At 44.2% G+C, this 27,237-nt stretch overlaps 2 protein-coding genes across 2 annotated transcripts; both read left to right on the forward strand.

The window, feature by feature from the left end:
• Positions 1-6,062: 6,062 nt before the first annotated feature.
• On the forward strand, positions 6,063-13,055 carry LOC306973381 (uncharacterized protein; the record flags this gene model as incomplete). Its single annotated transcript, XM_079570307.1, has 8 exons — positions 6,063-6,087; positions 9,093-9,160; positions 9,434-9,502; positions 10,841-10,870; positions 11,368-11,415; positions 12,405-12,839; positions 12,906-12,929; positions 13,003-13,055. Exons 1-8 carry the CDS (start codon positions 6,077-6,079, stop codon positions 13,053-13,055), a joined length of 738 nt encoding a protein of 245 aa, XP_079426433.1. The 5' UTR covers positions 6,063-6,076.
• Positions 13,056-14,318: 1,263 nt separating this feature from the next.
• LOC306974023 (uncharacterized protein) lies at positions 14,319-25,073 on the forward strand. Its single transcript, XM_079571130.1, has 15 exons — positions 14,319-14,367; positions 15,449-15,526; positions 15,575-15,616; positions 15,687-15,752; positions 16,021-16,140; positions 16,217-16,252; positions 16,324-16,356; positions 16,426-16,470; positions 16,549-16,590; positions 21,429-21,461; positions 21,853-21,915; positions 22,058-22,120; positions 23,087-23,131; positions 23,917-23,967; positions 24,751-25,073. Exons 1-15 carry the CDS (start codon positions 14,331-14,333, stop codon positions 24,783-24,785), a joined length of 789 nt encoding a protein of 262 aa, XP_079427256.1. The 5' UTR covers positions 14,319-14,330; the 3' UTR covers positions 24,786-25,073.
• Positions 25,074-27,237: the final 2,164 nt, after the last annotated feature.

Raw genomic sequence — 27,237 nt, forward strand, 5'->3', positions numbered from 1 at the left:
GCAAGTAAGTAAGTAAGTAAGTAAGTAAATAAGTAAGTGGGAGATAAGTAATAGGTAAGTAAGTAAATGAGTAAGTAAGTAGGTTTGAGTTTAAGTAAATAAGTAAGTAGGATATTAGTAATAGGTAAGTAAGTAAATGAGTAAGTAAGTAGGTTTGAGTTTAAGTAAATAAGTAAGTAGGATATAAGTAATAGGTAAGTAAGTAAATGAGTAAGTAAGTAGGTTGGAGTTTAAGTAAATAAGTAAGTAGGATATTAGTAATAGGTAAGTAAGTAAATGAGTAAGTAAGTAGGTTTGAGTTTAAGTAAATAAGTAAGTAGGATATAAGTAATAGGTAAGTAAGTAAATGAGTAAGTAAGTAGGTTGGAGTTTAAGTGGAGTTTAAGTAAATGAGTAAGTAAGTAGGTTGGAGTTTAAGTAAATAAGTAAGTAGGATATTAGTAATAGGTAAGTAAGTAAATGAGTAAGTAAGTAGGTTGGAGTTTAAGTAAATAAGTAAGTAGGATATAAGTAATAGGTAAGTAAGTAAATGAGTAAGTAAGTAGGTTGGAGTTTAAGTGGAGTTTAAGTAAATGAGTAAGTAAGTAGGTTGGAGTTTAAGTAAATAAGTAAGTAGGATATTAGTAATAGGTAAAGAAGCAAGTATGAGGTTAGTGAGTAAATAAGTAAGGAGATAATAAGTAAGTACGAGGTAAGTGAGTAAGTCGGAGAAAAGTAAATGAATAAGTATTATAGTAATAGTAGTAATAGTAAGTGTGTACGTAGGACAAAGTAAGCAAGTAAACAAACAACAAACAGGCAAGTGAATAAATGAGCAAGTAATACGTATGTAATAGGTAAGTTAGTAATAAATAAGTAGGTAATCAGTAATAAATAAGTAATAACTATGTTATAAGTAAGTAAGTACGCAAATAATAATAAGTGAGTAATTAGTAAGTGATAAGTAAGTGCTTTAATACCAATTGGTAATCTTCTAACAGTAATCACTGATCAATTATCAGTAATTACTAATAATCATGAGTAAAGTTATAGATGATTTATTTATTTGTTTATTTGCTTGGGAAATGAACATACATGGATAAATGCATGTAAACACACCATACCAATTAGCCTTAGGCTCATTTCCATCAGGTGTTCCCCACTCACACCAGCAACACACACTTTCATTCATCCTGGCCTATTGTACATGTTTTTAGTGGTTGGGGAAAAGTACTCGGATTAAACCGATGCAGACACGGAAAGGCCCCGTCCCGGTGGGAATGGAACCTGGAACCTGCTAAGCTGTGAGGCACGATCGGCTCCTAGGCTTCATTAGAAAGGACAGCACAGGTCGAAAGGGGTTAAAGAGTGGGAAGAGACATTCAGCAAGTAGTTGGAGCCAGGACTTGAACCCATGACACTTAGGACAGACCAGTGCTCTGTCATAGCAGCCCTCGCCACAAGACTTCCAGTGTAATTCTTTAACTGCTTTAGGCAAACTTGACCATGAACCTGGCTGCAGATGAGGAGAGGGGATCCCAGGGGCCGCACCGCTCAGGTCGCACTGAGGCATGATGGGTGAAGTGCAGAGGGCAGATTTACCTACAGGCCCAATAAAGTCTGGAGATTCATTTCTGAAACAAAACAAAGCGGAGAACACGCCTGTCCTCCTAATCAAAGTGTGCTACGACTCTTCTGGTTGTCTGGCAGAGCAGTGCCGCCCTGGGACGTGGTTTAGACAGACTGTCCCAATGTGGCACGGGGTTCATTTAAAGCAAAACTCCAGAGTAACATCCGGTCCTATAGTGTGATTCTCATATAAACAGTAGATTTTAATTTGTAAACCTCCACAGGCTGACATCACTCACATAATCCGGGGGGGTGGCGGGCACCCTTCAGGGTTGCTTCGGGTGAACTGCGGGGGTCACACAGGTCTCAGGTGAGGCTCAGGTGAAGATCAGGTGAAACGGCGGAACTGAGGAGGTTTGAGTTCAGCCTGTGAAGTGGAACGGTCCCAAGAAACGAGAGCTGCCACCCCCCCCCCCCACCCCCCACCCCCCTACACACACACACACACACACACACACACACACACACACACACACACACGCGTGCACACGCACACATTGGTACACAAACACTGGGCACTGACTGGACCCGGACCACACAGGTAGAGACTCACTCGAGCCCCCCCCCCCCGCCCCCTCCCAGTCCGAGCGGAGCCGCTGTGACGGAAAACAACTTCGGAAAACAACTATAATGATCAGGAGTCAAACCCAAAACCTCTGTCCCAACAGGTGTGAGCCCTGCTGTGGCGGGATGGTTCTCTCTCAGGTTCTCAGGTGAAGTATCCACGTCCCACCGGTCTCTGTTTCTCTGTTTTCAGTTCCCATTAAAAACTGGTCCTGGTTCCGTCCACCCGATCCTCATGAAAGTCCTAATTCCTCTCCTGGACCAGATCCACTGAATACTGTTTCGGGACAGTTCTGCCCTGATTCACAAGAAGCCCCTGGCAAAATAAAAGAGCACAGGGCAATGGGTTTTGGCCGGGAAGCGGGACGAGACTCAGCAACACCGGTTCAGACCTGGTTCTCGTGGGAAAACAGCTTGGATCAAACATCAGAACATCTATCTATCTATCTACATATCTACATATCTACATATCTATCTATCTATCTATCTATCTATCTATCTATCTATCTATCTATCTAGTATCTATCTATCTATCTATCTATCTATCTATCTATCTATCTATCTATCTATCTATCTATCTATCTATCTATCTATCTAGTATCTATCTATCTATCTATCTATCTATCTATCTATCTATCTATCTATCTATCTATCTATCTATCTATCTATCTAGTATCTATCTATCTATCTATCTATCTATCTATCTATCTATCTATCTATCTATCTATCTATCTATCTATCTATCTATCTATCTATCTATCTATCTATCTATCTATCTATCTATCTATCTATCTATCTATCTATCTATCTATCTATCTATCTATCTCCTCCCCTGTGTGATTTTAGTAATTTTACTCCACTCCATCTCAGTTTAATTTCTTTTATCTGTATCATAACACTGTTCTAACTATGTTTTAAGGGATTATTTGAATTATTTTGGATTTATATTGACATTTGGTCAAGTTTAGATGTTGTCAATGGTATGGTGTGTTTCGGGGCAGAAGACACTGTCAGACCACCTGGAATCACCTTTCCTGTTCATTTGTGATTCCAGAGCTTCATATAAAAGCCACAAAACCGTCTTGAGTGGTCTCGTCATTGCAGCCTGGGTCGAACTTCAAGGGGTTACAGAAGAGCAAGGCTAAAAAAAAACGATTCTAATACTAATACCATTGCTTAACAGGATTGTTATTATTGGAGTATATCCATGTTAGTGTTAGAAATGTGAAGGCTCTTTCTAATCTAAATACTGACTCTTATGTCACCCATGTCCCAGATCTATTGTCCGACCGATTCCTACTCACAGCTGGTGCTGGTTATTTTCGCCGGTTTGGAGAGCAAAGTTACTATTATCATTTCAAATGATGCATGGCATGCCCATAATGTAAGAGATACCATTCTCCATCAAGAAAATGTTATCTGTGAAAATGTGAACCGTTGTGTGAAAAAAATTCAAGAAAAACAACCATGAGCAACCAGTTCATGGTTTATGATAATAAACAATTCCATGCTTTTCCTCAGACGTTTTTGAGATGCGTTATTGAAATATTTAGTGATTGTTATTTATTTTATCCCCATTTTCATTTCTGTTTTTTTTGGCTAAAGCAACAACTAAAATATTGTGTGAATAAAAAGAATATTATGCCTGTTTAATTTGATAGGATAGGCTAAACATTGCCCATGTAGTAATTGTAGGACATTTAATTATTTGCTTCCAGCTTCCAGGTTTTGAAGAAGATACAAATGATATTAACATTCCCATGTTACTATGTGTCAAAAAAGAAGTTAAAAGTAAAAGTAAAAAAGTACTTGGAGTAAAATGTTAGCAGTGAGTAACTGTGGTGAAGAACCTGAAGCTGAAAAGTGAAACAAAACATGAAATAATGTGTGGAATATGTGATATTTCCAAAGAAAAGTCCAAGAAAATGGCAAAAAATACAGAAAAACGAAATAATTCGAAAGAACAAGGAGCAGAAGATGAACGACATCTACTTCATCGATCAAAATGAAGCATTTTTACTCACGTAAGAGTACACATACTGCATCATATCATTTCACTCAAGTAGAAGTAAAAAGTAACGTATGATGAAACTACTCTTAGGGAAACAATTTCTTCAAAAAGTTACTCATGTACAAGTTTTCTGTGATACTTGCAGGATATAAGTGTTACTGATGGTTGTCCAGCTCGTGTAAGTTTGATAATACACACATCCACTGAGGAAACCGTTTGTGAAGTTACTGTCTTATATTGTTCTTTTAAGCTCCCAAATTATACAAGTTTCATATTGTACACATATACTAAGGATCTTGTATCTGGTTTGACTGTCATATGCAATGCTTACACGTTGTAGATAAAACAGATACAAACTTTACAAAATGTAAATGTCTTTTCCGTATGAGGACTGATGTTTAAACTGTAAAATAACATCTTAAATCCATTCTTAAAGCATAAATGAAACTACATCTGATTAAAAGTCAAACATATATAGTTGAATCAAAGTTGATTCTAGTTTAAATCCAGGTGTAGGCCAAGTTTAAATGTAATGTCTAGATCAGTGGTTCATACACACCAGTTTCATACACACATTCACCAAACCCTTCTTAACGGGCGCGTCATCACGATCCAGATGAGTCGGGTGTGCCTTGACCTCCGCTGAACCTCTGAGACTGACTCACCAAACCCCTGGGGTTTGATCGAGCCCAGGTTAAGAACCACGGCTCTAGATTAATCAGGTTTTGTCCAGGTTAAATCCTGGTTTATTCCAGGTTTAGTCCGGGTTAAGGCACAGTTCAAGCCAGGTTTAGATCAGGTTCAGTCCAGATTAAGTCCAGGTTTAGGCTAAATTTAGACCTGGTTTAGTCCAAATGAAGTCCTGGGTTAGGCCAAGTTAAGACCTGGTTCAGTCTCGGTTTAGGCCAAGTTTAGTCGTGGTTAAGGCCTGGACTCTGTTGGGACCTGTGTTTTGAACATGAAGAGAACAGAGTGTTTTTGTTCAGGATCAGGAGAGTCCAGGTGAAATGGGATCTGGACTTAAGTCTGTGACGCGGTGTAAAGCGATCAGATCCGGCCCGAGTTGGACCGGATCAGCTGGTCCTGGTCCTGGTCTGGGGGGGAGGAATGCTTGGGGGGGGATAATGGGCCTCTGTCTGGACCCAAACAGGACTGTCTTTATGAGCGGAAACTGGAGCTGGAGCTTGGACTGAAACTTAGAGACCTGGACTGAGGAGCCGGTCTCAGTCTGCACTTGCATCCCCATATCCACCCTCCACCAACCCCCCCGCCCCCCCCCTTTAAGAATCCAGACCAAGTCCACAGTCTTTAAATCATGTCAAGGCGAGTTGAGAGTGAGACTCCAGAACCACGGGCATCAAGGTGACAAAGGTGTGTTTGTGGCGCCCTCCTCTGGACAGGTGATGGACCGGTGGCATTTAACCCCCTCGCTGGCCCTCGGCTGTGGGGGTGTGGGGCAGTGTGAGTGCCTTGGCCCCTGGTGTGGCCCTGGTGTGTTGGTTCCTGTTGGGGGTGCGGTCAGAGCAGTGCCACATGAATATAGTAAATGATGAGGATGGGAAAAAAACAATTGGTTGAAGAAAAAAAATGAACCAAAAAAAAGCGCCCATGTTTGTAGTCCTCAGCTGGAATCTCTTCTGACTGGCCGCGTTTCTCATTCACGGTTCCTGATTGGTTGTGAGGTTTTAGGATACACTCTCTTCTGATTGGCTGCAGGAGTAATGCAGTTCCCTGATTGGTAGTTATGAAATTATATTTGTAATCAGCAGGTGCTCTCGCCTCTGATTGACCGGGGGGGTAATTCCCTTTTTCCTATTGGACGTTGGGGGGTATAAAAGATGAAATGAAGGCGGAGCTGTGTCTTTGTCTGAATGATCAAGCATCAGGAGCATCATGCTGCCTCTGTGAGTACTACTACTATTACTACTACTGCTATCAGGAGCATCATGCTGCCCCTGTAAGTACTAATATGACTACTACTACTATTGCCATTCCCTCTTCACCTGTCACACCTGCTGCTTCTACAACTTCTACTACTACCATACTGCTATTGTACTACCAGCTACTGATACATAAATATGTATGAATGTTAATATTGTAACAAATGATTGTATATCCTTAGGATGCCTGATTATTATGAATAGGCTTATTATGATTATTTGATTATTACCTATGTAGTACTGAAATATTATGTTTAAAATGATGCATTATACACTTTACTGCTTTATTAGTATGACATCACTCATATCAACAGATATCACGGACTGCACTGCACTACTGAAGAAGAGTGCAGAGTGTGTATGGTACCATGTGATCAGAGATACCATATAAGTTGTTGGTATACATTCACACTAATAAGTACATTAGTACATGGTTTATGGACACTCTGACACTCCGGAAGTTCAGTCATTCAATCCTTTTAAGTGTAATGACATTTGCTGTGTGCACAGGCTGCTGTTTCAAATGTCAACGTCATGTTTGGCATTAATGTCAATTCCACATACATAATTGATGTTGAAAATGGAACTGCATGGTGCTGACACTTTTTATGGATATCTGTGTGATCTGCCGCTGTGCCGTTGGCCTTACCTCAAAGTGTGATTCTGGAGAGTGAATGTGTGATTGGAGAGGTCAGGCTGGCAGCCTCCCTCACTGCCATGACACAATGTTGCTAAGGAATGAAGTGTAAGCCACATGATTATATCTGACATGTGCTTCATGCCACTACAGTTTTACTTACCTGTAATGGCATTACTATTGTAATTTGCAAATATAAATCTTTATTAATGTCTAAAATAAGGATATGGTCATACTCTGTCCTCTCCTCTAAGTCCCCTCTTAGGGCCACTGTATGTCCTCCCCCCAGAGTGCCCTCTACAGGTCACTGTATGTCCTCTCCTCTAAATGCCCTCTATGGGCCGCAGTATGTCGTCACCCCTAACCACCCTCTACAGGTCACTGTATGCCCTCTCCTCTAAATGCCCTCTATGGGCTGCAGTATGTCCTCTCCTATAATGGCCTTCTATGGGCCACTGTATGTCCTCTCCTCATAGCGCCCTCTACAGAGTACTGTTTGTCCTCTCCTCTAGCGCCCTCTATGTGCCACTGTATGTCCTCTCCCTTAAGCACCCTCAATGGGCTACTGTATGTCCTCTCCTCTAAGCGCCCTCTACAGGTTTCTGTATGTCCTCTCCTCTAAACGCCCTCTACAGGTCACTGTATGTCCTCTCCCCTAAGCACCCTCCATGGCTATGGGCTACTGTATGTCCTCTCCTCTAAGCGCCCTCTACAGGTCACTGTATGTCCTCTCCCCTAAGCACCCTCCATGGCTATGGGCTACTGTATGTCCTCTCCTCTAAGCACCCTCTACAGGTCACTGCATAGTCCTCTCCTCTAAGCGCCCTCTACAGGTCACTGTATGCCGTCTTCCCTAAGCACCCTCTATGGGCTACTGTATGTCCTCTCCTATAAGGGCCTTCTATGAACCACTGTATGCAAGAGGTCCTTCCTGCAGGCCTCCACTGTGAGGTCCCTACCACCGCAGGTTCCACACTCAGGCCTCCTCCACTGTCAGGATGGGAAATGCACGGGACTATCGACTTCCTGATTGGTCAGATTCGTACTAGCACCTGAAATACACCTTTAGTAAACTCCATTATCCTTAAGGTTATGGCTATGGTAAGATTAGGGTTACTTTGTCAAACTCTACTATCCTTGAGGGTAGGATTAGCTTATAAAGGTATGCACACAATGTCTGGTTGTTTATATATGCTTGTACTAGAAATAAAAGAAAAAATACACCTCTATAACTTCTTAACCCCCACCTGGTTAGTTTAAACTAGTGTTGCTTTGTTGTGGTAAAGTCATAGTTGGAACTCCACTTATCACTGGCTGCGGATGTCAGCAACTGGCCAATCAGGAAGCGGCTGGCCTATCCCATACTATGAAAAAAAAAAATCGTCCCCCAACCCCACCCAAAGTATGTCCTCACCTCTAAGTGCCCTCTACAGGTCACTGCATGTCCTCTCCTCTAAGCGCCCTCTGCAGGTCACTGTATGTTCTCTCTTCTAATCGCCCTCTACAGGTCACTGTATGTCCTCTCCCCTAAGCGCCCTCTGCAGGTCACTGTATGTTCTCTCTTCTAATCGCCCTCTACAGGTCACTGTATGTCCTCTGCTCTAAGTGCCCTCTACAGGTCACTGTATGTCCTCTCTGAGGACAATCTACAGGTCACTGTATGTCCTCTCCTATAATGGCCCTCTACAGGTCACTGTATGTCCTCTGCTCTAAGTGCCCACTACAGGTCACTGTATGTCCTCTCCTATAATGGCCCTCTACAGGTCACTGTATGTCCTCTCCTATAATGGCCCTCTACAGGTCACTGTATGTCCTCTGCTCTAAGCGCCCTCTACAGGTCACTGTATGTCCTCTCTGAGGACAATCTACAGGTCACTGTTTGTCCTCTCCTCTAAGTGCCCACTACAGGTCACTGTATGTCCTCTCTGAGGACAATCTACAGGTCACTGTATGTCCTCTCCTCTAAGTGCCCACTACAGGTCACTGTATGTCATCTCCTCGAAGCGCCCTCTACAGGTCACTGTTTGTCCTCTCCTCTAAGTGCCCACTACAGGTTACTGTATGTCCTCTCTGAGGACAATCTACAGGTCACTGTATGTCCTCTCCTCTAAGTGCCCTCTGCAGGTCACTGTATGTTCTCTCTTCTAAACGCCTTCTACAGGTCACTGTATGTCCTCTGCTCTAAGCGCCCTCTACAGGTCACTGTATGTCCTCTCTGAGGACAATCTACAGGTCACTGTAGGTCTCCTTTTCTTGGGGCGCCCTCTACAGACTGCTTTGAACTGAATAAAATGTTGTAAGGTGTTTTTATTTTATTTTTTATTTATTTCAGAAATGTAGTGTTGCTGTGGGTGATGTTTGCAGTTTTCAGCCGAGTTTCTGCAGCGGCTCCTGTTGAAGGTATCTCTGATAACTCATAACAAACCTATAATCATGAATAAATAATGTTAAATACTTGAATCGCTATACTTCAAAAATAATGGTAACTAAAGATGGCTTAAAACAATGTGAATATAAAACCATGATCAAATGGTTTAACTTTGAACCATTTTTTGTTAAATAAACAACATAAAAGGGTGCCTTCAGTTAAAGGATAGTTAATACTATTAATAATTTGTTCATTCATGGTTTAGACCTGGTTTAGACCTGGTTAGGATGTTTCTTGTGTTTCAGTGGAGAAAGACGAGGTGGAGATGGAAGGTGGAGAGGAAGCAGAAGGAGAACTGTCCGAGGAAGAGGAGGGTATGACCCATAAAAACCCTAATCTCACATAACCCTGAGTCTGAATTCACATAAGTCTGAACAGGTCTAATTATTTAAACACATGAGCCTTTGTTCATATCCTTCCTCCCTACAGTGGTCACTCCATTGTAGTGCACTATATACACTCCACAGTAATCTGAATGTTCCCCATAATGCACTAAGGTGTAATGGACATTGCTGGTCACTAGGGGTCAGTATAGAACAGTGTGACAATGACACAGGTTTGAAGTACTGGACACAACAAGACAGAAAGAAAACAATCTTAAACATTTCTCACTCATTGCTGTATTATAGCACTCACAAATGCAACTTATGGTGTGAAAATACTAACATTAACTGCAAACCAGAGCTGGAGCCATTAATGCCAAGCCCTTGTAAAACCATACATAATATTACTTAAAGGTCCTACATCATGCAAAATCAACTTTTTTGGAGCTTTTAAGCATGTTATGCTTTTTCCTTATCAAACACACCCCAGAGTGTTTTTTGGCTTCATTCATGCATGTCTAAGTAATCCTCACGAACACGCCCTCTTGTCCTTTCTGACCTACTTTGTAAAGGGACAACACCGGTTCTTTTTTTTCTTGCCTAAAAATAATGCCTCCGTGAAAATGTGCGTTTGGCTGAGAGAAGTACAAGACTTTATTCAACCTTCCTAATGAAGAGTCCAGTTGCCAGAAATGGTTGGAATTTCTCCCTGGGATTCAGCGACTAACCAGCAGGAATATGTCTGTGACCGTCACTCTGGGTCGACAACGTCAGGCTCCACACCGCGCTCTTCCATCGTTTCTAAAGTACGGTGTTTGCAAAGTTTTGTGAGCGGCGCAGGACCGACAAGGGCCAGCTGTACGTCAACGTCATGGAATAGGCGGAGTTAACTCAATCCAAGCGTCTTGTCTTCTAGGTTGGAAAAATACTTATATTTCTTTAAAAAATGAGCACTCCATCATGGTAGAGGTACAATATATCATATAAATGCCTATAGGTTACTTTGGAATGGCTAAAACAGACTGATATAAGCCCTTTAATACTAGTTTTTTTATACCTAAAAACATATCTCAGGGTTAGTTCTTTTTATTACAAAAGTCCAGTCCTCTACTATTGAAAATAATGTTAATCTTGTTAGAGACATCAGAGTCATAGAATCAGCGACGAGGACGAAGTATTCAGCTGACAGAATGTCTGAATAAAGGAGGCGATCTGAGGCACTCAGACGTTGTACTAAAAGTCCTTCATTTGAAGTTGAGACACCATGTATGTCTGGGGAGAGGGAGGTGTCTGGGGAGAGGGAAATCTAATGATGGTCTTGTGTTTCAGATGAGGATCAGTCCAAGGAACAAACTCAGGGTGAGACTAAAACTACATGAAACTATGATAAAACAATTCTAAACCAGAATAAACCATTGTTTTCCAACTTTAAACAGATTTTTAACAAGTTTTAACATATTTTAAACCCAATTTAACTGATTTTTTTAACATATTTTAAACAAATGGACTCTCAAGCCAGATGTCTGGGTCACAGCCACAGATCTATAATAAAACTCTAGATAGGACATGCCCACTTTTGCCAGGGCAAATACGGTGGTCATCTTGCAATTGCCCTACTCATTTTTCAAATTCTATTGAACCCACACAAGAGTTACAGCATTACTGCATGTCAACACACTGTGAGTGTGTAAAGTCAATGAGAAGAAATCACAAACAAAGGAGAATGTCTTCTTCAAAAGAATGAACAGTCATGACCGCCAGACCTGGACATTACTTTCAATAGATTACCATGTCCTATCTGGAGTTTCATTATAAATCTGTGATCACACCACCCTGACTCCACCTCTCCTCTGCAGGGGTCCTGGCTGGTCAGCACTCAACCACAGCGCCCTCGAGAGGCTCGGGTAAGATCATTTTGCCAAGTGACGGACAGGTGATGGACTCTTTTGTCCAATCACAACGTCCGTTTGAAGAGGTAAGGTGAGGCAGGTAAGGTGAGGCAGGTAAGGTGAGGCAGGTAAGGTGAGGCAGGTAAGGTGAGTCAGGTAAGGTGAGGCAGGTAAGGTGAGGCAGGTAAGGTGAGGCAGGTAAGGTGAGTCAGGTAAGGTGAGGCAGGTAAGGTGAGGCAGGTGGTAGATAAGGCAGGTAAGGTGAGACAAGTGGTAAATAAGGCAGGTAAGGTGAGGCAGGTGGTAAATAAGGCAGGTGAGGTGAGGCAAGTGGTAAATAAGGCAGGTGAGGTGAGACAAGTGGTAAATAAGGCAGGTGAGGTGAGACAAGTGGTAAATAAGGCAGGTAAGGTGAGGCAGGTGGTAGATAAGGCAGGTAAGGTGAGACAAGTGGTAAATAAGGCAGGTAAGGTGAGGCAGGTGGTAAATAAGGCAGGTGAGGTGAGGCAAGTGGTAAATAAGGCAGGTGAGGTGAGGCAAGTGGTAAATAAGGCAGGTGAGGTGAGGCAAGTGGTAAATTAGGCAGGTGAGGTGAGGCAGGTGGTTAGTAATAACCATTCTGGTTATTTCTTTTATAATCCATAAGTCCGCACAGGAGTGGGCTAGAGACTCTTTTTTTGACATACTGAATTTGTGCTCTACAAGGCCAGATTAAATCTTCTCAGGGGCCGGAAGGGGGTTAAGGTTTGGAGTTGGTAATAGTTATGTTTAGGAGAAGGATGTGCGTTAAGGTCAGTAGTTGGTACAGGATAGGGCTAGGAGAAGGGAGAGGGTTAAGGTTAGGAGATGTGGCGGGTTATGGTTAGGAGTTGGTAATGGTTAGGTTTAGGAGCTGGTAATGGTTAGGTTTAGGAGAAGGTTGAGGGAGTCAGGTAGGGCTTACATGATTCGCTGTTAGTATCTAAATATGGTGGAACCACATCCCATTCTTGTCTCTGGTTCAGGTCCCTCTGGTTCTGCTGCAGACTCTGCCATGTCCAGTCCTGGGTCCAGTCCTCACTCGAGTCCTGCAGAGAGTCCTGGCTCTTCTATAGGTTCTGCTGGGACTATAACTGGCCCAGAGGCTGGCTCTGCTGGATCTATTGTAGGATCCGGTTCTACAGGAGGATCTGGGACGGCCGGAGGATCCGTATCTACAGGAGGATCTGGGACTGCAGGAGGATCCGGGTCTACGGGAGGATCCGAGTCTACGGGCGGATCTGGGACTGCAGGAGGATCCGGGTCTACGGGAGGATCCGGGCCTACGGGAGGATCTGGGACTGCAGGAGGATCCGGGCCTCGAGATGGATCCGATTCCGCTGGGGGACCTGGGCCTCCGGGAGGTCTCATTGTGTCCATAGCTGGTTCGAGCCTCGGTTCAGACCCAGTCTTACCCACAGGTCTGATCGTCGTTTGAATATGCAGATTCATGTTTATTAGCCTCTAATAAACCCATGTGTTTTCAGGCGCTCCAGGCCATGCCCCTGATGGTAATGCTGAGCTTCCCTGAGCACATATCTGTGGTTAACTCTGGGGGATATCTAAGTTTTTCATTTGTTTCAGGCTCCGATGGCGCCGACATGGACTCCAATGGTAAATGCACTCTACATCAGTGATGCACAGGTCGGCCTTGTCAGTAAATACACGTTCACAAGGAAGATCGATAGCAACAGCAACTGAATATGAACCTGGTTAAATGGAAGCAGGGAAAAAGACGCGCATTTACTTAGCTCATGGCCTTCATCACCAAAGTGTGGACCAGAAAACACCCGTGGTTTAGTGTCGCACCAGTGTTCAAAGCAACACACTGAAACGCTCAGAGCCAATGAGCCGACACACTAACACGCGACTCTCAGAGTGAAGCACTCAAAGTTATATATATATATATTTTATGTTCTACATTGAACATGGTGCTCATTGATGTGGCAAATGTGGCGGCCATCTTGTGCCTGGCCCGCGAGGCTAACCCCTAGCGACCGATGCAAAACCAGTAGCAACATTTTGAGACACTCATTGTTTGTGAGTGGTTTATTACTTCTCAGTCTCGTATCTCAGTCAGGATCAGATCATAGAATTGAAATATCTCGTTTTTTAGTCGTGTTGTTTAGCCATTTTAGCTTTGTTTTCTCCATTCATTCCTAGGGTTCAGAAGTTAGCATTTACTGTATCACTGTCCCATGTTCAATAAATATTTGTATTCTTAGTGTAGTGTTAAAGAGTACAGAACTATTGTTTCAAAACAGGAAACACATGTCATATTTGAAATCAATAGAAGTGAATGATTTGTGTTTGCCATTTCAGCCTAAATTGGTCATAACATATGGTCTGATTTTCATCAGAATTATAAGAATGAGTAAACAGTATCTGCTTAAACTAATACCACCCAAACAATTACATGTCATCATATTTTTAATGGCCGTAACATTCACAGGATGCAGTAGTAATCAATTACTACTGCATCACAATATGCATAGAGTGCATTTTATCATGATGACAAATGCTCATCGTCCCAACCCTATTGTCACATTGTGAATGCGGAGCGGTGCCTCAGAAGTTGAAAGGGGACGCGGTGTCTGGACAATAGCTTTAAGCCCATCGAAGCTTAAGCTGGAGTATAAACCAGACTTCATGGATTAAAATGCTCTCAACACACTTAATGTTATTGAAAATGTACAAAACCATTTGGGAAGTTTTTGACCAGACCTCCTGCACTGCTCCATCATTACACACTGCATAGTAATAGTACCATCACAATATGTATTTAAGTACTTGGTAAGTACAGCTGGTCAGTACTGCAGTGTGACAGGACGAAGCATACACATCTATGTAATATACAGGTAAAGGGGGGGAGTCAGTGACTTTTCTGTTTTTCAGGAAATGGTCACAAGTTCATGAATGGGGCACCAGCAGATAATGGACCAATCACAGGTGAGAAACAAGTATTAAGATAAGACAAGATAGAACTTTGTTGATCTTACAGAGATTACAAGTTAGCTCTCAAGAATACAGCGGGTGCAAATTGTCAGGAAAATGAGCGGTAACAGTAAGTGTGTATCTTATGTACAAAAAACAATAAAGAAAATACTGTAGATAGTTGTAAAAAATAGAACAGAATATAAGATATTGCAACATGATTTAATTTTCTCAAAATCCATCTAATATTGCCATTCTTACTGTGGTACTACTTGTCAGGAACTATCTTATCTGGCGTAGGGATATGAGTTCACAAATAAGTCACTGTAAGACGTTACGGGCTGTTACAGTGTCTTACAGTGACTTATTTGTGAACTCATATCCCTACGCCAGATAAGATAGTTCCTGACAAGTAGTACCACAGTAAGAAAGGCAATCCTATGACATATAGATATTAGATGGATTTTGAAAGATTAAATCATGTTACAATATTAAAGGTACCATATGTAAACATGTAGTGCAAAGTTTACAGATATGGCACATCTGGTTTAAGTCTATGGTGGACGCACTTAAAGGAGCGCCTAGAGATCCACCAGGACGTCCCGTGCCTCTTGTGCTGCACGTTTTGAAGGTTTTTGTGCGTTGGATGCTGCACGTTTTGAGATTTTAAGCTTTTGACACGCCGTACAGCACCTCCAAAGCATAGCGGTCGAGTGTCCCGTTTTGAGCGTATTTTGGCCCTCTTTCCTGCCGTCCTCCCGTATTAGTTTTTATTCTTATTTCCCATGTTATTAAAGTAAAAACACTCCTCTGCCCTTCCAAACTGTACTCTGTTACTAGCCTCGCGAGAACTGCAGAAGCCTGTCAAGTCTCCTATTTCATTTGGAAACTACCGCCTAGGAGTTTGAAGTTTGCGCGAAAATTGTGTGATCATAACTGGTGAACTGACCTCTGGTGAACTGACCTCTGCTGAACTGACCTCTGGTGAACTGACCTCTGGTTTCCTGACGCTAAACTCCAGATTAGAATCCTCGTGAGATCTCTGTGAAACCTGTTTCTTCAATCACAGACTAAAGCTGTTTTTGTTCCACCACAGGACCAGGCCACGGTCCAGACCCAGGACCAGATCCAGCTGCGGGTCCAGATCCGGGTCCAGATCCGGGTCCAGATCCGGGTCCAGATCCGGGTCCAGATCCGGGTGTAGATCCAGGTCCAGATCCAGGCACAGATCCGGCCGCTCACGACTTCCTGCTCAGCATCCTGGGTCAGTGCTCATGCAGTGAGATCACTTTCTGTTCGCTTACATCTTTTTCTAATTTGTGATTTTGTTTCAGGAGGTTCTGACCCGTTTGGACCCGAGCTGACCGGCCCTCCCCCCCAACCTCCCCATCCTCACACTGGTACAACACCACTGTAGTGATTCTGCAACGACTACTATGACAACTACTACCACTACTCTTATTGTGTCATTAATAACAGTTAAAACAAACATTCCCCTCAAACTGCATTTTATATAATGATAAAATGATCAAACAAATGACACCGTTAGTGAATAGCAGTGGACTGATTTTGCAGTCAGTCTGACCCAATAAGATGAATGAAAGTGGTCCGGCAGAGTGAAGGTCTCCATCAGCTGAACATGCCCTGACTGAAGCTGTGTCCCAACAGGCCCTCAGTCTGACCACACCCCGCTCCCTGCTCTGGACCAATCAACTCAGAGCTCTGTGGTCGATCCCGCCCTCTTGGTCACGGACCCCGCCCCCTCAGGTCCTGCCCCCGCCCCTTCAGGTCAGTCCACTTCGAAGCTTCATTGCAACTTTCTTTTGTCTGAAACCCATAACGCTCAAACCACTGACTGTCGCAGATGGCCTGGACTCCCCCGACTCCCCGGACTCCCACGGTCAGTCCCGCGGTTTACTCTGCGAGAGGCTCTGGTTCAGTCCCGGTGTTAACCTTGTCCTTCTCTCGTAGGAAACGGCCGCCTGACTGTGATCTCTCAGAGCGGTAAAAGGCATGACACACACGAACACACGTCAAACATACATGAGTTTAACGCTCAGCTCTCTGACCCAGTGACGGAGCGCGTCCCGGATGTCCCTGTGTCACATGACCTGACAGGTGACGCCCGGTTGCCTCTCCAAATCGGCCGCGCTCGGGATCGGTGTCAAAGGCTGATACTTTGTGTTTCTGTTTCAGGAAAATTAGAGGCGGTGACTGGTTTCCCGTTCGAGCTCACAGGTAAATGTCAGATATATAACACAGCCACACTTCTATCACTCTTAGGTTGAACTTCTTGTCATGTCTTTGCCATGTTCACAATCTCTGTGTCTGAGACTTCACACAGAGCACCGATACACTCTAATGGAATCACGAAGAAAAAGCTAACAGGCTAATGGGCAAAGCTAACTGTGGACTAGCGCCACTTAAACAGCATTCACAGCCAAGTTTGAGTAAAAAAAATAACTTCCATTGTGTAATTGGATGAACAATATCCCTCTGTCCCTTTGTCTTTTCTGTCAGCGTAGTATTTACTTTCACGGACAATTCAAGTTTCAAGTTTCAAGTTTAATGGTTTTGTATAGCCCAATATCTCAACAGAAGTCGCCTCACAGGGCTGCAACAAACATCAAGGCAATAAAACAGAGCAATAAATATGACAATTAAAAGTTCAGGTAAATATAATGGCAAATATAATGTCCAATAGGAGGTAGCGACGAGCGGCGTGGGCGTCCCCCATCCTTAGACTCTCCAGCACGGCAAGGAAAAACTCAAAAACCCGGCAGGAGAAAAGAGAAACCTTGGGGAGAACCACAGAAGGAGAGATCCACTCCCATGGACGGACAGGCTATAGAGACCCAGGGCCGAAGGATCCCTCAGCAGACGGGCCGAGATCACAGACTGTCCAGTCCTCAGATTCCAGAATGCAGGTTCCTCCATTTGATCTAGACAGGCACTCCCGAGGGGGAGGGGGACAGGAGACACCATGTGAATAGTTATGAACAGACTACAGATAAATTAAGTATTGTATCATGATAAGACAAAGTCTGCAGTAAGAAGAAGAGGATAGGGCTCAGTGGACCGTACTTCCCACAGCAGTGTTTCTCCTGAGGCAGCTTTACTTCAGGCTGTGGGTTAGAGCTTTACCAAACTGACCTGATTATAAGCTAATTCTCAGAGGTACGTTTTGAGCCTAGTCTTAAATGTAGGGACTGTGTCTGCTTCTTTAACGTGGACTGGGAGTTTATTCCATAAAACCGGAGCTTGGTAGCTAAAGGCTCGGCATCCTACAGTAATTTTGGAGACTCGAGGAATCGCTAGTTGCCCCGAGTTTTGAGAGCGGAGAGCTCTGATTGGCTGATATGGAATGACAGCGTCTTGGAGATAAAGCGGAGCTAAACCCTTTATGGATTTAAATGTGAGGAGCAGGATTTTAAATTGGATTCTAAACTCAACAGGAAGCCAGTGGAGAGACTTTAGCACAGGTGTAATGTGTTCTCTTCTCTTTGTCCGCGTTAACCATCTTGCAGCTGCATTTTGAACTAATTGAAGACTTTTCAGGGAGCTTTTAGGGCACGCTGCCAGCAGGCTGTTGCAGTAATCCAGCCTTGAAGAGACAAATGCGTGAATACGTTTTTCTGCATCGCTCTTAGTTAGGATATTTCGTATTTTAGCAATGTTGCGCAGGTGAAAGAACGCTATTTTACAAGCCTGGTTTATATGTGTTTTAAAAGAGAGGTCTTGGTCAAACAGAACTCCGAGGTTTTTTACTGTTGTGCTCGTTGATATGCTAACATTATCCAGGGAGATGATCTGTTGAGATAAAGACTCTCTCAGTTTTTGAGGGCCTAATATAATAACCTCAGTTTTGTCTGGGTTAAGAAGGAGGTAATTTGCTGTCATCCATGTCTTTATGGCTTTTACGCAGGAGCTAAGTGTTTCTAATTTATCTGTCTGACCTGGTTTTATTGATAAATACAGCTGTGTGTCGTCCGCATAACAGTGAAAATTTATTTTGTGATTTCGGATTATGTTCCCTAATGGAAGAATGTATAGTATAAATAGAATTGGCCCGAGCACTGAACCTTGTGGCACCCCATAGCACACTTTGGAACACGGTGAAGACTTTTGGTTTACATTAACGAATTGTTGTCTGTCAGATAAGTACGATTTAAACCAGGAGAGGGCTGTTCCCCTGATGCCTACGTCACATTCTAACCTCTGCAGGAGAATATTGTGGTCGATTGTGTCAAAGGCTGCGCTGAGGTCTAACAAAACTAGGATTGAAGCTAGTCCAGCATCAGCTGCTAATAACAGGTCGTTGGTAACTTTGACTAAGGCGGTCTCTGTGCTATGATAACTTCTGTACCCTGACTGAAATTTTTCAAATAAGTTATTGTCCCGTAGGTGACTGCAAAGCTGCCTAGCCACTACTTTTTCAAGGACTTTTGAGATGAAAGGGAGATTAGATATGGGCCTATAGTTGGCTAAAATGTCAGGATCAAGACTAGGTTTTTTCAAAAGTGGTTTGATAACAGCGTATTTAAAGGACTTTGGCACATAACCGTTTTCTAAAGACGAGTTAATTATTTTCAATATGGTATCTGAGATTTCAGGAGTAATTTCTTTCAGGAGTTTAATTGGAATTGGATCTAGAAGACAAGTTGAAGGTTTTGAGGACATAATGATTGATGATACCTCAGCCTCATCTACAGTTATAAACCTGTCTAAGACTTCAGATGGAGTCAATGATTCAACTAGGTTTAGATCAGGACAAGATGAGGGAAGCTTATCGTTTATTTTATCTCTAATGGTTTTGATTTTATCATTAAAGAATTTAAGGAAGTCATTGCAGCTAAGGGTATTAGGGATTGAAGGTTCTACTGCGCTGTGACTGTTTGTTAGCCGGGCCACAGTACTGAAGAGAAACCTAGGGTTGTTTTTATTTGCTTCAATTAATGAAGAGTAGTAGTTTGTTTTTGCTTTCCTCATGGCTTGCTTATATGCGAGTAGGCATTTGTTCCAGTACCTAAGAGATTGTTCAGTGCGCGAATTGCGCCATAACCGCTCTAATTTGCGAGTCTTCCGCTTAAGCGCTGGTGTTTCCGCGTTGTACCTGCAGGGGGCGACACACCTTGGCCGAATTACTTTCTGTTTCAGTGGAGCCGCAACATCAAGGGCTGTTTTTAACGTGAGCATAACGCTGTCCACAAACTCATCACTATCGTTTAAATCAGTAAGCGAGCTATTCTCTGTAATGTTAAAGACTGGTTGGATAATTTCTTTAAATTTTAACACAGATTTTTCAGATAGTGTCCGTTTTAATTTAATTTTATCCTGTGGATTAGTGTAATCTTCAATTAAGAAATTGAATGTAATTAGGAAATGGTCAGAAAGCGTGGGGTTTTGAGGGAGAACGTTTTGGTTGCTAATTTCAATCCCATATGTTAAAACCAAATCAAGGGTGTGTTTATGACAGTGAGTCGGTTTATTCACATTTTGTGTGAAGCCAACCCCGTCCAGCAGGCACTAAATGCCCTGCTCAGACTGTCACTCTTATTATCGACGTGAATGTTAAAATCACCCACTATTATAATTTTATTCCAGTCCAGTTCTGCTAAGAAGTCTGAGTAGGGGCCCGGAGGCCGATAAATAATTGCCAGTAGTAAAGCTTTTTGATTTTTAAATTTGGGACAGGTGAGAGACAGCGTTAGACTTTCAAATGAATTAAACTTTAGGTCGTTTTTGGGATTTAGAACAAGATTAGAGTGTGATATCGCTGCGACCCCACCACCTCGGCCAGTGGTTCTAGCTGCTTGAAAATGGACATAACTAGGAGGAGTAGATTCATTAAGCCTAACATAGTCGTCCTGCTGAAGCCATGTTTCAGTCAGGGCGAGAAGATTAATGTTGTTATCGCAAATTAAGTCATTAACTAAAAGGGACTTTGAAGAGATTGATCTAAAACGTTATGTGCTTAGCACTTTGTTTATCGTTTTGTTTAATGCTTATTTTCCTTTTGGTATTTGTATTAAGTTATTTGGACGCACACCAGTGCTTGTTTTGTTAGCTTTTGATATTTTAGTCTTTGGTTTACGGGGGACAGACACTGTCTTTATTTGTTCTGGAGAATCTACACACTTGATTTGTGACAATCCGGGCGCAGGGTTGGTGGCTACAGAGGAGCGTTCTACATTACTGCTCTGCGCCCGGAGCTCATATCTGGACCGTGTGTGGCCGCGACTGAGGCTATCGGCCACATTCTTAGATAAAAGGGATGCACCACCGCCGAATATCGTTACCACCCGCGTGGATCCCGATCTGACGGAACCGCCTCCCTCCCTGCTTTAAGCGCCTAAGGTCACCAACTCTGGCCCCCGGATAACACCTAACCAAAGCTGCTGAAGTGCAGGGGCGGAGCAGAGACACTCAGGTTCTGGGGGGAGGGGGCACCACTAAACTGTTACATAGTTTAGTTTAGTTTATTTATTTATTTGAACAGGGACAGTGTACAATATACATTAACCTCAAAGGGAGAGATGCATTGTACCAGGTTATAGCACTTGTGCTAATGTCCACCTGCAGTCCCTGGGCAGACTGATGTCAACAAAGTCATCATCTAAACTGAGTTATTTTTAATGCTTTAATTTTGAGCCTGAGCTTAATGAGCTGCCCCCAAGGACGCACCATTAAACATTTACGCTTAGGGCACCACAATGGCTTGTAGTGCCCTGGATGGTTGACAACTTTTCTACCAATATTTCAAAGATGCAGATGTTGAGAAAAATCTTTAAAAATCCAAAAGATTTTCCTCAACATCTGCACCTCTGATACAGCTTCTGGTTTGCGTTACTCCTCTTTTCCCAACGATTGCACCAACAACACCCCCTGTTTTACAGCCATTACACTTTGATTTAATTTTATGAATGAATAGCTTATGATGATTAACCCGATCAAATGCCTTTGTGGCATCAATAAAGCACAGAAAGACAGAAGAAGTCAAGCTGTGATATTTGGATAAATGATAAATATGCCTAACCTCACCCTGATGTGAGAACTAACATCTGACTCTGTTTCAGCCTCAGGACTCGGAATGGGCCCCGACGTCACAGGTAACACTCACCTGGACACACCGAGACGTGCGGACCATTGTGCATGTTTGTAAAGGACTCTGGACGCTCCACGAACCTGGACATAAGTCAATCAGGGATAATGCAGATGTCTTTCTCAGGTCCCATCTCTTCAGATTGTACTAAAATCTAGAGGAAATTCTGAATTTCAATATGACAATTAAACAACCGACACTTCATTGTAATGCTAAACCTTCCATTTTACCTGGAAAACCAATAGATGTTGTGAAAATTCCGATTAATCCACAATGTAAATGAGTGAGTTGGGCGCATGGATGAGTGTGTTCTTATTGTTAATATATCTGGTTATTCTCCTTTAGCGCCTGGTCAAAGTGGCCGTCCATATGATCACATGACCCTCTTTCTGTTGCAGAGTCGTCTCCTGTGGTTCTTCACACAGAGTCTGTGCAGCACTTCACTCACCTGCACTCCACAGGTAAACACACCTGTCCACAGCAGGCTGAGGTCAAGGCTTCCCCTTTATTCAGCAGTACTTTACCTATACTCCAGCGGTGTTCCAGTTGTACTTCAGCAGTACTTCAACTGTACTTTACTTGTTTGTTTTCCATGTTTTTCAGTTTCAGGTGAATTATCTCAGACAGAGCTGGTTACCACGGTAACAGAGACAGGTACAAACTCAGGTAAGGCCCGTGTGAAACTGTGACCGAATAGTCCATGTTTTTTTCTTTCCTTTAGTCCAGCTTTTGGTGTGAGAGGAGGGGGGCAGGTGGAGCAGAGGAGAGGGTCAAGTGGAGCAGAGGAGAGGGTCAGGTGGAGCAGAGGAGAGGGTCAGGTGGAGCAGAGGAGAGGGTCAGGTGGAGCAGAGGAGGGGGTCAGGTGGAGCAGAGGAGAGGGTCAGGTGGAGCAGAGGAGAGGGTCAGGTGGAGCAGAGGAGGGGGTCAGGTGGAGGAGAGGAGGGGGTCAGGTGGAGCAGAGGAGAGGGTCAGGTGGAGCAGAGGAGGGGGTCAGGTGGAGCAGAGGAGAGGGTCAGGTGGAGCAGAGGAGAGGGTCAAGTGGAGCAGAGGAGGGGGTCAGGTGGAGCAGAGGAGAGGGTCAGGTGGAGCAGAGGAGGGGGGCAGGTGGAGCAGAGGAGAGGGTCAAGTGGAGCAGAGGAGAGGGTCAAGTGGAGCAGAGGAGAGGGTCAGGTGGAGCAGAGGAGAGAGTCAAGTGGAGCAGAGGAAAGGGTCAGGTGGAGCAGAGGAGGGGGTCAGGTGGAGCAGAGGAGAGGGTCAGGTGGAGGAAGGAGTGGGTCAGGTGGAGCAGAGGAGAGGGTCAGGTGGAGGAAGGAGTGGGTCAGGTGGAGCAGAGGAGAGGGTCAGGTGGAGCAGAGGAGAGGGTCAGGTAGAGCAGAGGAGAGGGTCAGGTGGAGGAAGGAGTGGGTCAGGTGGAGCAGAGGAGAGGGTCAGGTGGAGCAGAGGAGAGGGTCAGGTGGAGCAGAGGAGAGGGTCAAGTAGAGCAGAGGAGAGGGTCAGTTGGAGGAAGGAGGGGGTCAGGTGGAGGAAGGAGAGGGTCAGGTGGAGGAAGGAGGGGGTCAGGTGGAGGGTGGAGAGGGTCAGGTGGAGCATTCGGGTGGAGGATTTCCAGATGACACTCTCTTGTCGTTGCAGGAGCGCCAGCCGTGACAGACGTCCCGATCACACACACACAGCCTGGTGAGTCCCTAAGCTCTATAATCCATCTATCATTCATTCATTTCAAAACCAAATTTGAAAATGTATTTGAAAATGATTTTCATGTTGGAAAGGAGAAGAGTAATGTGGCCTGAATTTAGAACTTTCAACCAACACAGAGGCAAAGGTTTTTTTCCGGCACCATCGCTAATGAGAGCAGGCCATTGAAATCAATACGTTTTTTTTTTGTCAAGAAGCTTTTAGATTCAGGTAATGCCAAATTGGAGTAAATGTGCTCGGTTCAGGTGGGGGCTCAGAGGCTAATTTTGAACTCTCTTCAATTTTAGTCAACTTTGCATTCATAACATTTATTATAATCATATTTATTCAAGCTCCTCTGCCTCATGTTTGTTCTCCCACATGAACAAAGCTCAGACCTGTTGAAATGATGAAAACATCTAGACTCTTTGCTCACAGTTTTAGTCTCACAAACAACCTTTAATTTAGTTTTAGTCTCACTTTAGTCAGCAAAAAATATGACTTTGACTAAAATAATGACGAAATGAACACTGGACTGGATCTACAGGAGTAAAAAGCTTTTTTTTTGTAAAGTATACCGCCATTTTTTTGCATGCTCAGTACGTCAGCGGCCGACAGTGTCCCAGAGACCATGCCCCAGGCCTCTTCAGGACACTGCAGCAAAGCCAGGGAACACTGGAGCGCATGTGAACACTCAGAGATGTGTCTGACATAGATGTGCAATGTAGACGTGTAGAAAATAGATTTATAGTGTTCGTTCGGTTGGATCTGGTTCTTGTTCTCCACAGGCCCAGACCCAGGTCCAGCCACAGAACCGGACTACTCTCAGGGTCCTGAAGGTGAGTCCAAATCGCTCACAGACTTTCTCCAATCATGAGGAGCGTGCGTTGAAACACTTTTTCTCTCTTGGAACATTCATGGACGTCACAGGGTGGAGAATGCTAAGTCAAAGGCTGTGTCCGAATGTCCACACTCAAAGATCAGATTTTCAAATGTTCTTCCAGTTTAATAGGAGGCACAGACTTAAGAAGGGCACTATTGTAGTGGTCACACCATGTTGTAGCGGCGTCCGAATGTCCAGAGAGAAAAAAGCTGACCACAGTGCACTGGGAGAGTCAGAGCAGAACAGCTGACAGTCTTTGAACTGGAAACACCACCGAGTCTAACAGCTGTTTAAATGTTTGCTGCAGACCTTTAGCTTGAGCTGTTAAATGATCAATAGCGCCCCTCACAGGCAAAAGTGCAGTACTCCAAGCTGTCTCCTATAATGTAATTAGTGAACTTTATAGTGGATGTAGTCATTCATTCGACTATGCTAGTTAGTCCTCACATAAGCGCACTTCCGTGTTTGGCATTCACCAACCTCAGAACACAGGTCATTTTCCTACTTAAGTCTGTGTTTTTAAGAAGAGGCCCATGTCTGCACTGTGCCATGGTTCAAAGATTGAATTGTTGCCACAGAAATGGCTCATTCTGTCTTTGGTTGTACAGTGGTTCTCCATTTGAACCATTATCAGTGCACACCCAGCTTTAAAGCGACATGTTTTGGTTTAAGCTGAATAAAGAGGGCTGAGTGTGCGAGGGCGTAATAATCAGTGTCAATGTTCTTTTGGTCTCGTCAGGTTCAGAAAATGTGGAACTGGAGGATTCCTGCTGATTTTCACATCAAACCCAGAGTCCACTTCCTCCGATACCACTTCCACTGCTCCAGCCAATCACAGAGCCCCGTGCACCCAGCAGGCCAATCAGAGAGGGCCACTCTGTGACCAGCCAATCAGAGAGCGAACTTCAGACGACTACGGGCCAATCAGAGTCTCTCTCAGACGGTGCTTCAGTTCAAACAGGGCTAATGCTAACGCTAACCCTGAGTGTAGACAGAATGTTTTTTTAAATAAATGAATTACGGCTCAGAGTTAGATGTTTATTGAGGTCAGAGGTCATTGTGTACAATGTGATTCTGGAGAATAATAATAAAGTTTATTTTGAAATCAAACTCAGACTTGTGTGTTTATGTAACTGTCACATGGCCTCAGGCAGCAGTTTGGCTCACACAAACTGGCACAGTGTCTCACACAGTGTCTCACACAGTGTCTCACACAGTGTCTCACACAGTGTCTCACAGCCTCGTGAAGGCTAGGGGGACAGTAGAGTCGCTGCTGGTCCCGGAGAGGACTCTCTTCCCTGGAGATAAGGCGAGTCTCCAGATAGTCTCGGTGAAAACGATTCGATTTCAGCAGAGACTGCACAGAGACTTGAAAAAGTCTCTGAGAGCTCTCCAAATGGTCTCTGAGAGCTCTCCAAATGGTCTCTGAGAGCTCTCCAATGGTCTCTGAGAGCTCTCCAAATGGTCTCTGAGAGCTCTCCAATGGTTTCTGAGAGCTCTCCAATGGTCTCTGAGAGCTCTCCAAATGGTCTCTGAAAGCTCTCCAATGGTCTCTGAGAGCTCTCCAATGGTCTCTGAGAGCTGTCCAATGGTCTCGGAGAGCTCTCCAAATGGTCTCTGAGAGCTCTCCAATGGTCTCTGAGAGCTCTCCAAATGGTCTCTGAAAGCTCTCCAATGGTCTCTGAGAGCTCTCCAATGGTCTCTGAGAGCTGTCCAATGGTCTCGGAGAGCTCTCCAAATGGTCTCTGAGAGCTCTCCAATGGTTTCTGAGAGCTCTCCAATGGTCTCTGAGAGCTCTCCAAATGGTCTCTGAGAGCTCTCCAAATGGTCTCTGAGAGCTCTCCAAATGGTCTCTGAGAGCTCTCCAATGGTCTCTGAGAGCTCTCCAAATGGTCTCTGAGAGCTCTCCAAATGGTCTCTGAGAGCTCTCCAATGGTCTCGGAGAGCTCTCCAAATGGTCTCTGAGAGCTCTCCAATGGTTTCTGAGAGCTCTCCAATGGTCTCTGAGAGCTCTCCAAATGGTCTCTGAAAGCTCTCCAATGGTCTCTGAGAGCTCTCCAATGGTCTCTGAGAGCTGTCCAATGGTCTCGGAGAGCTCTCCAAATGGTCTCTGAGAGCTCTCCAATGGTCTCTGAGAGCTCTCCAAATGGTCTCTGAAAGCTCTCCAATGGTCTCTGAGAGCTCTCCAATGGTCTCTGAGAGCTGTCCAATGGTCTCGGAGAGCTCTCCAAATGGTCTCTGAGAGCTCTCCAATGGTTTCTGAGAGCTCTCCAATGGTCTCTGAGAGCTCTCCAAATGGTCTCTGAGAGCTCTCCAAATGGTCTCTGAGAGCTCTCCAAATGGTCTCTGAGAGCTCTCCAATGGTCTCTGAGAGCTCTCCAAATGGTCTCTGAGAGCTCTCCAATGGTTTCTGAGAGGTCTACCAGGTCTCATACAGTTGTGTTGCAATTTACGAATACTATTTGTTGTCCTCAACCTGTGAGACGTTTCTGTGGCGTCCCTGCAATGTCTCTGAGACCTGTCGGATACCAAGGAGATCTCAAAGAGTCGTATGGAGTCTATTTGTTCTCGTTCCGACAGGTCTCGGAGACATTGCTGGGACGTCACAGAAACGTGTCATAGTCACAGGTTGAGGACAACATACAGTGTTTAAAACATTGCCACAGCTGCTTGAGACCGTGGAGACCTCTCGTAGACAATGCAAAGACCTCTTGGAGACCTCTCGTAGACCATGCAGAGACCTCTTGGAGACCTCTCGTAGACCATGCAGAGACCTCTTGGAGACCTCTCGTAGACAATGCAAAGACCTCTTGGAGACCTCTCGTAGACAATGCAAAGACCTCTTGGAGACCTCTCGTAGACAATGCAAAGACCTCTTGGAGACCTCTCGTAGACCATGCAGAGACCTCTTGGAGACCTCTCGTAGACCATGCAGAGACTACGCTGAAATCAAACCTGTTCGTGCTCACCGAGACTACCTGGAGACTTGCCTTACTGCCAGGGGACGGAGACATCTCTGTGACCTGCGGCGACCCTAGTCTCTAACTAGGGACTGGCAGTCTCTGCAACATCTCCCTAAGTCTCTCCTGTGAGACAGGCCCTGTAGGCACTGTTGCCTCACAGCAAGAGGCTCTGAAGTGTACACTTCACCCTACCTGCCTCCGGTGTCTGCATACACTGGTGTATGAATGGTGTGTGAAGGGGTGACTGGTTCCTTTGGGCCTAT

Source organism: Gobius niger (genome assembly GCF_951799975.1).
Source record: "Gobius niger genome assembly, chromosome: 14".
NCBI classification, from domain to species: Eukaryota; Metazoa; Chordata; class Actinopteri; order Gobiiformes; family Gobiidae; genus Gobius; species Gobius niger.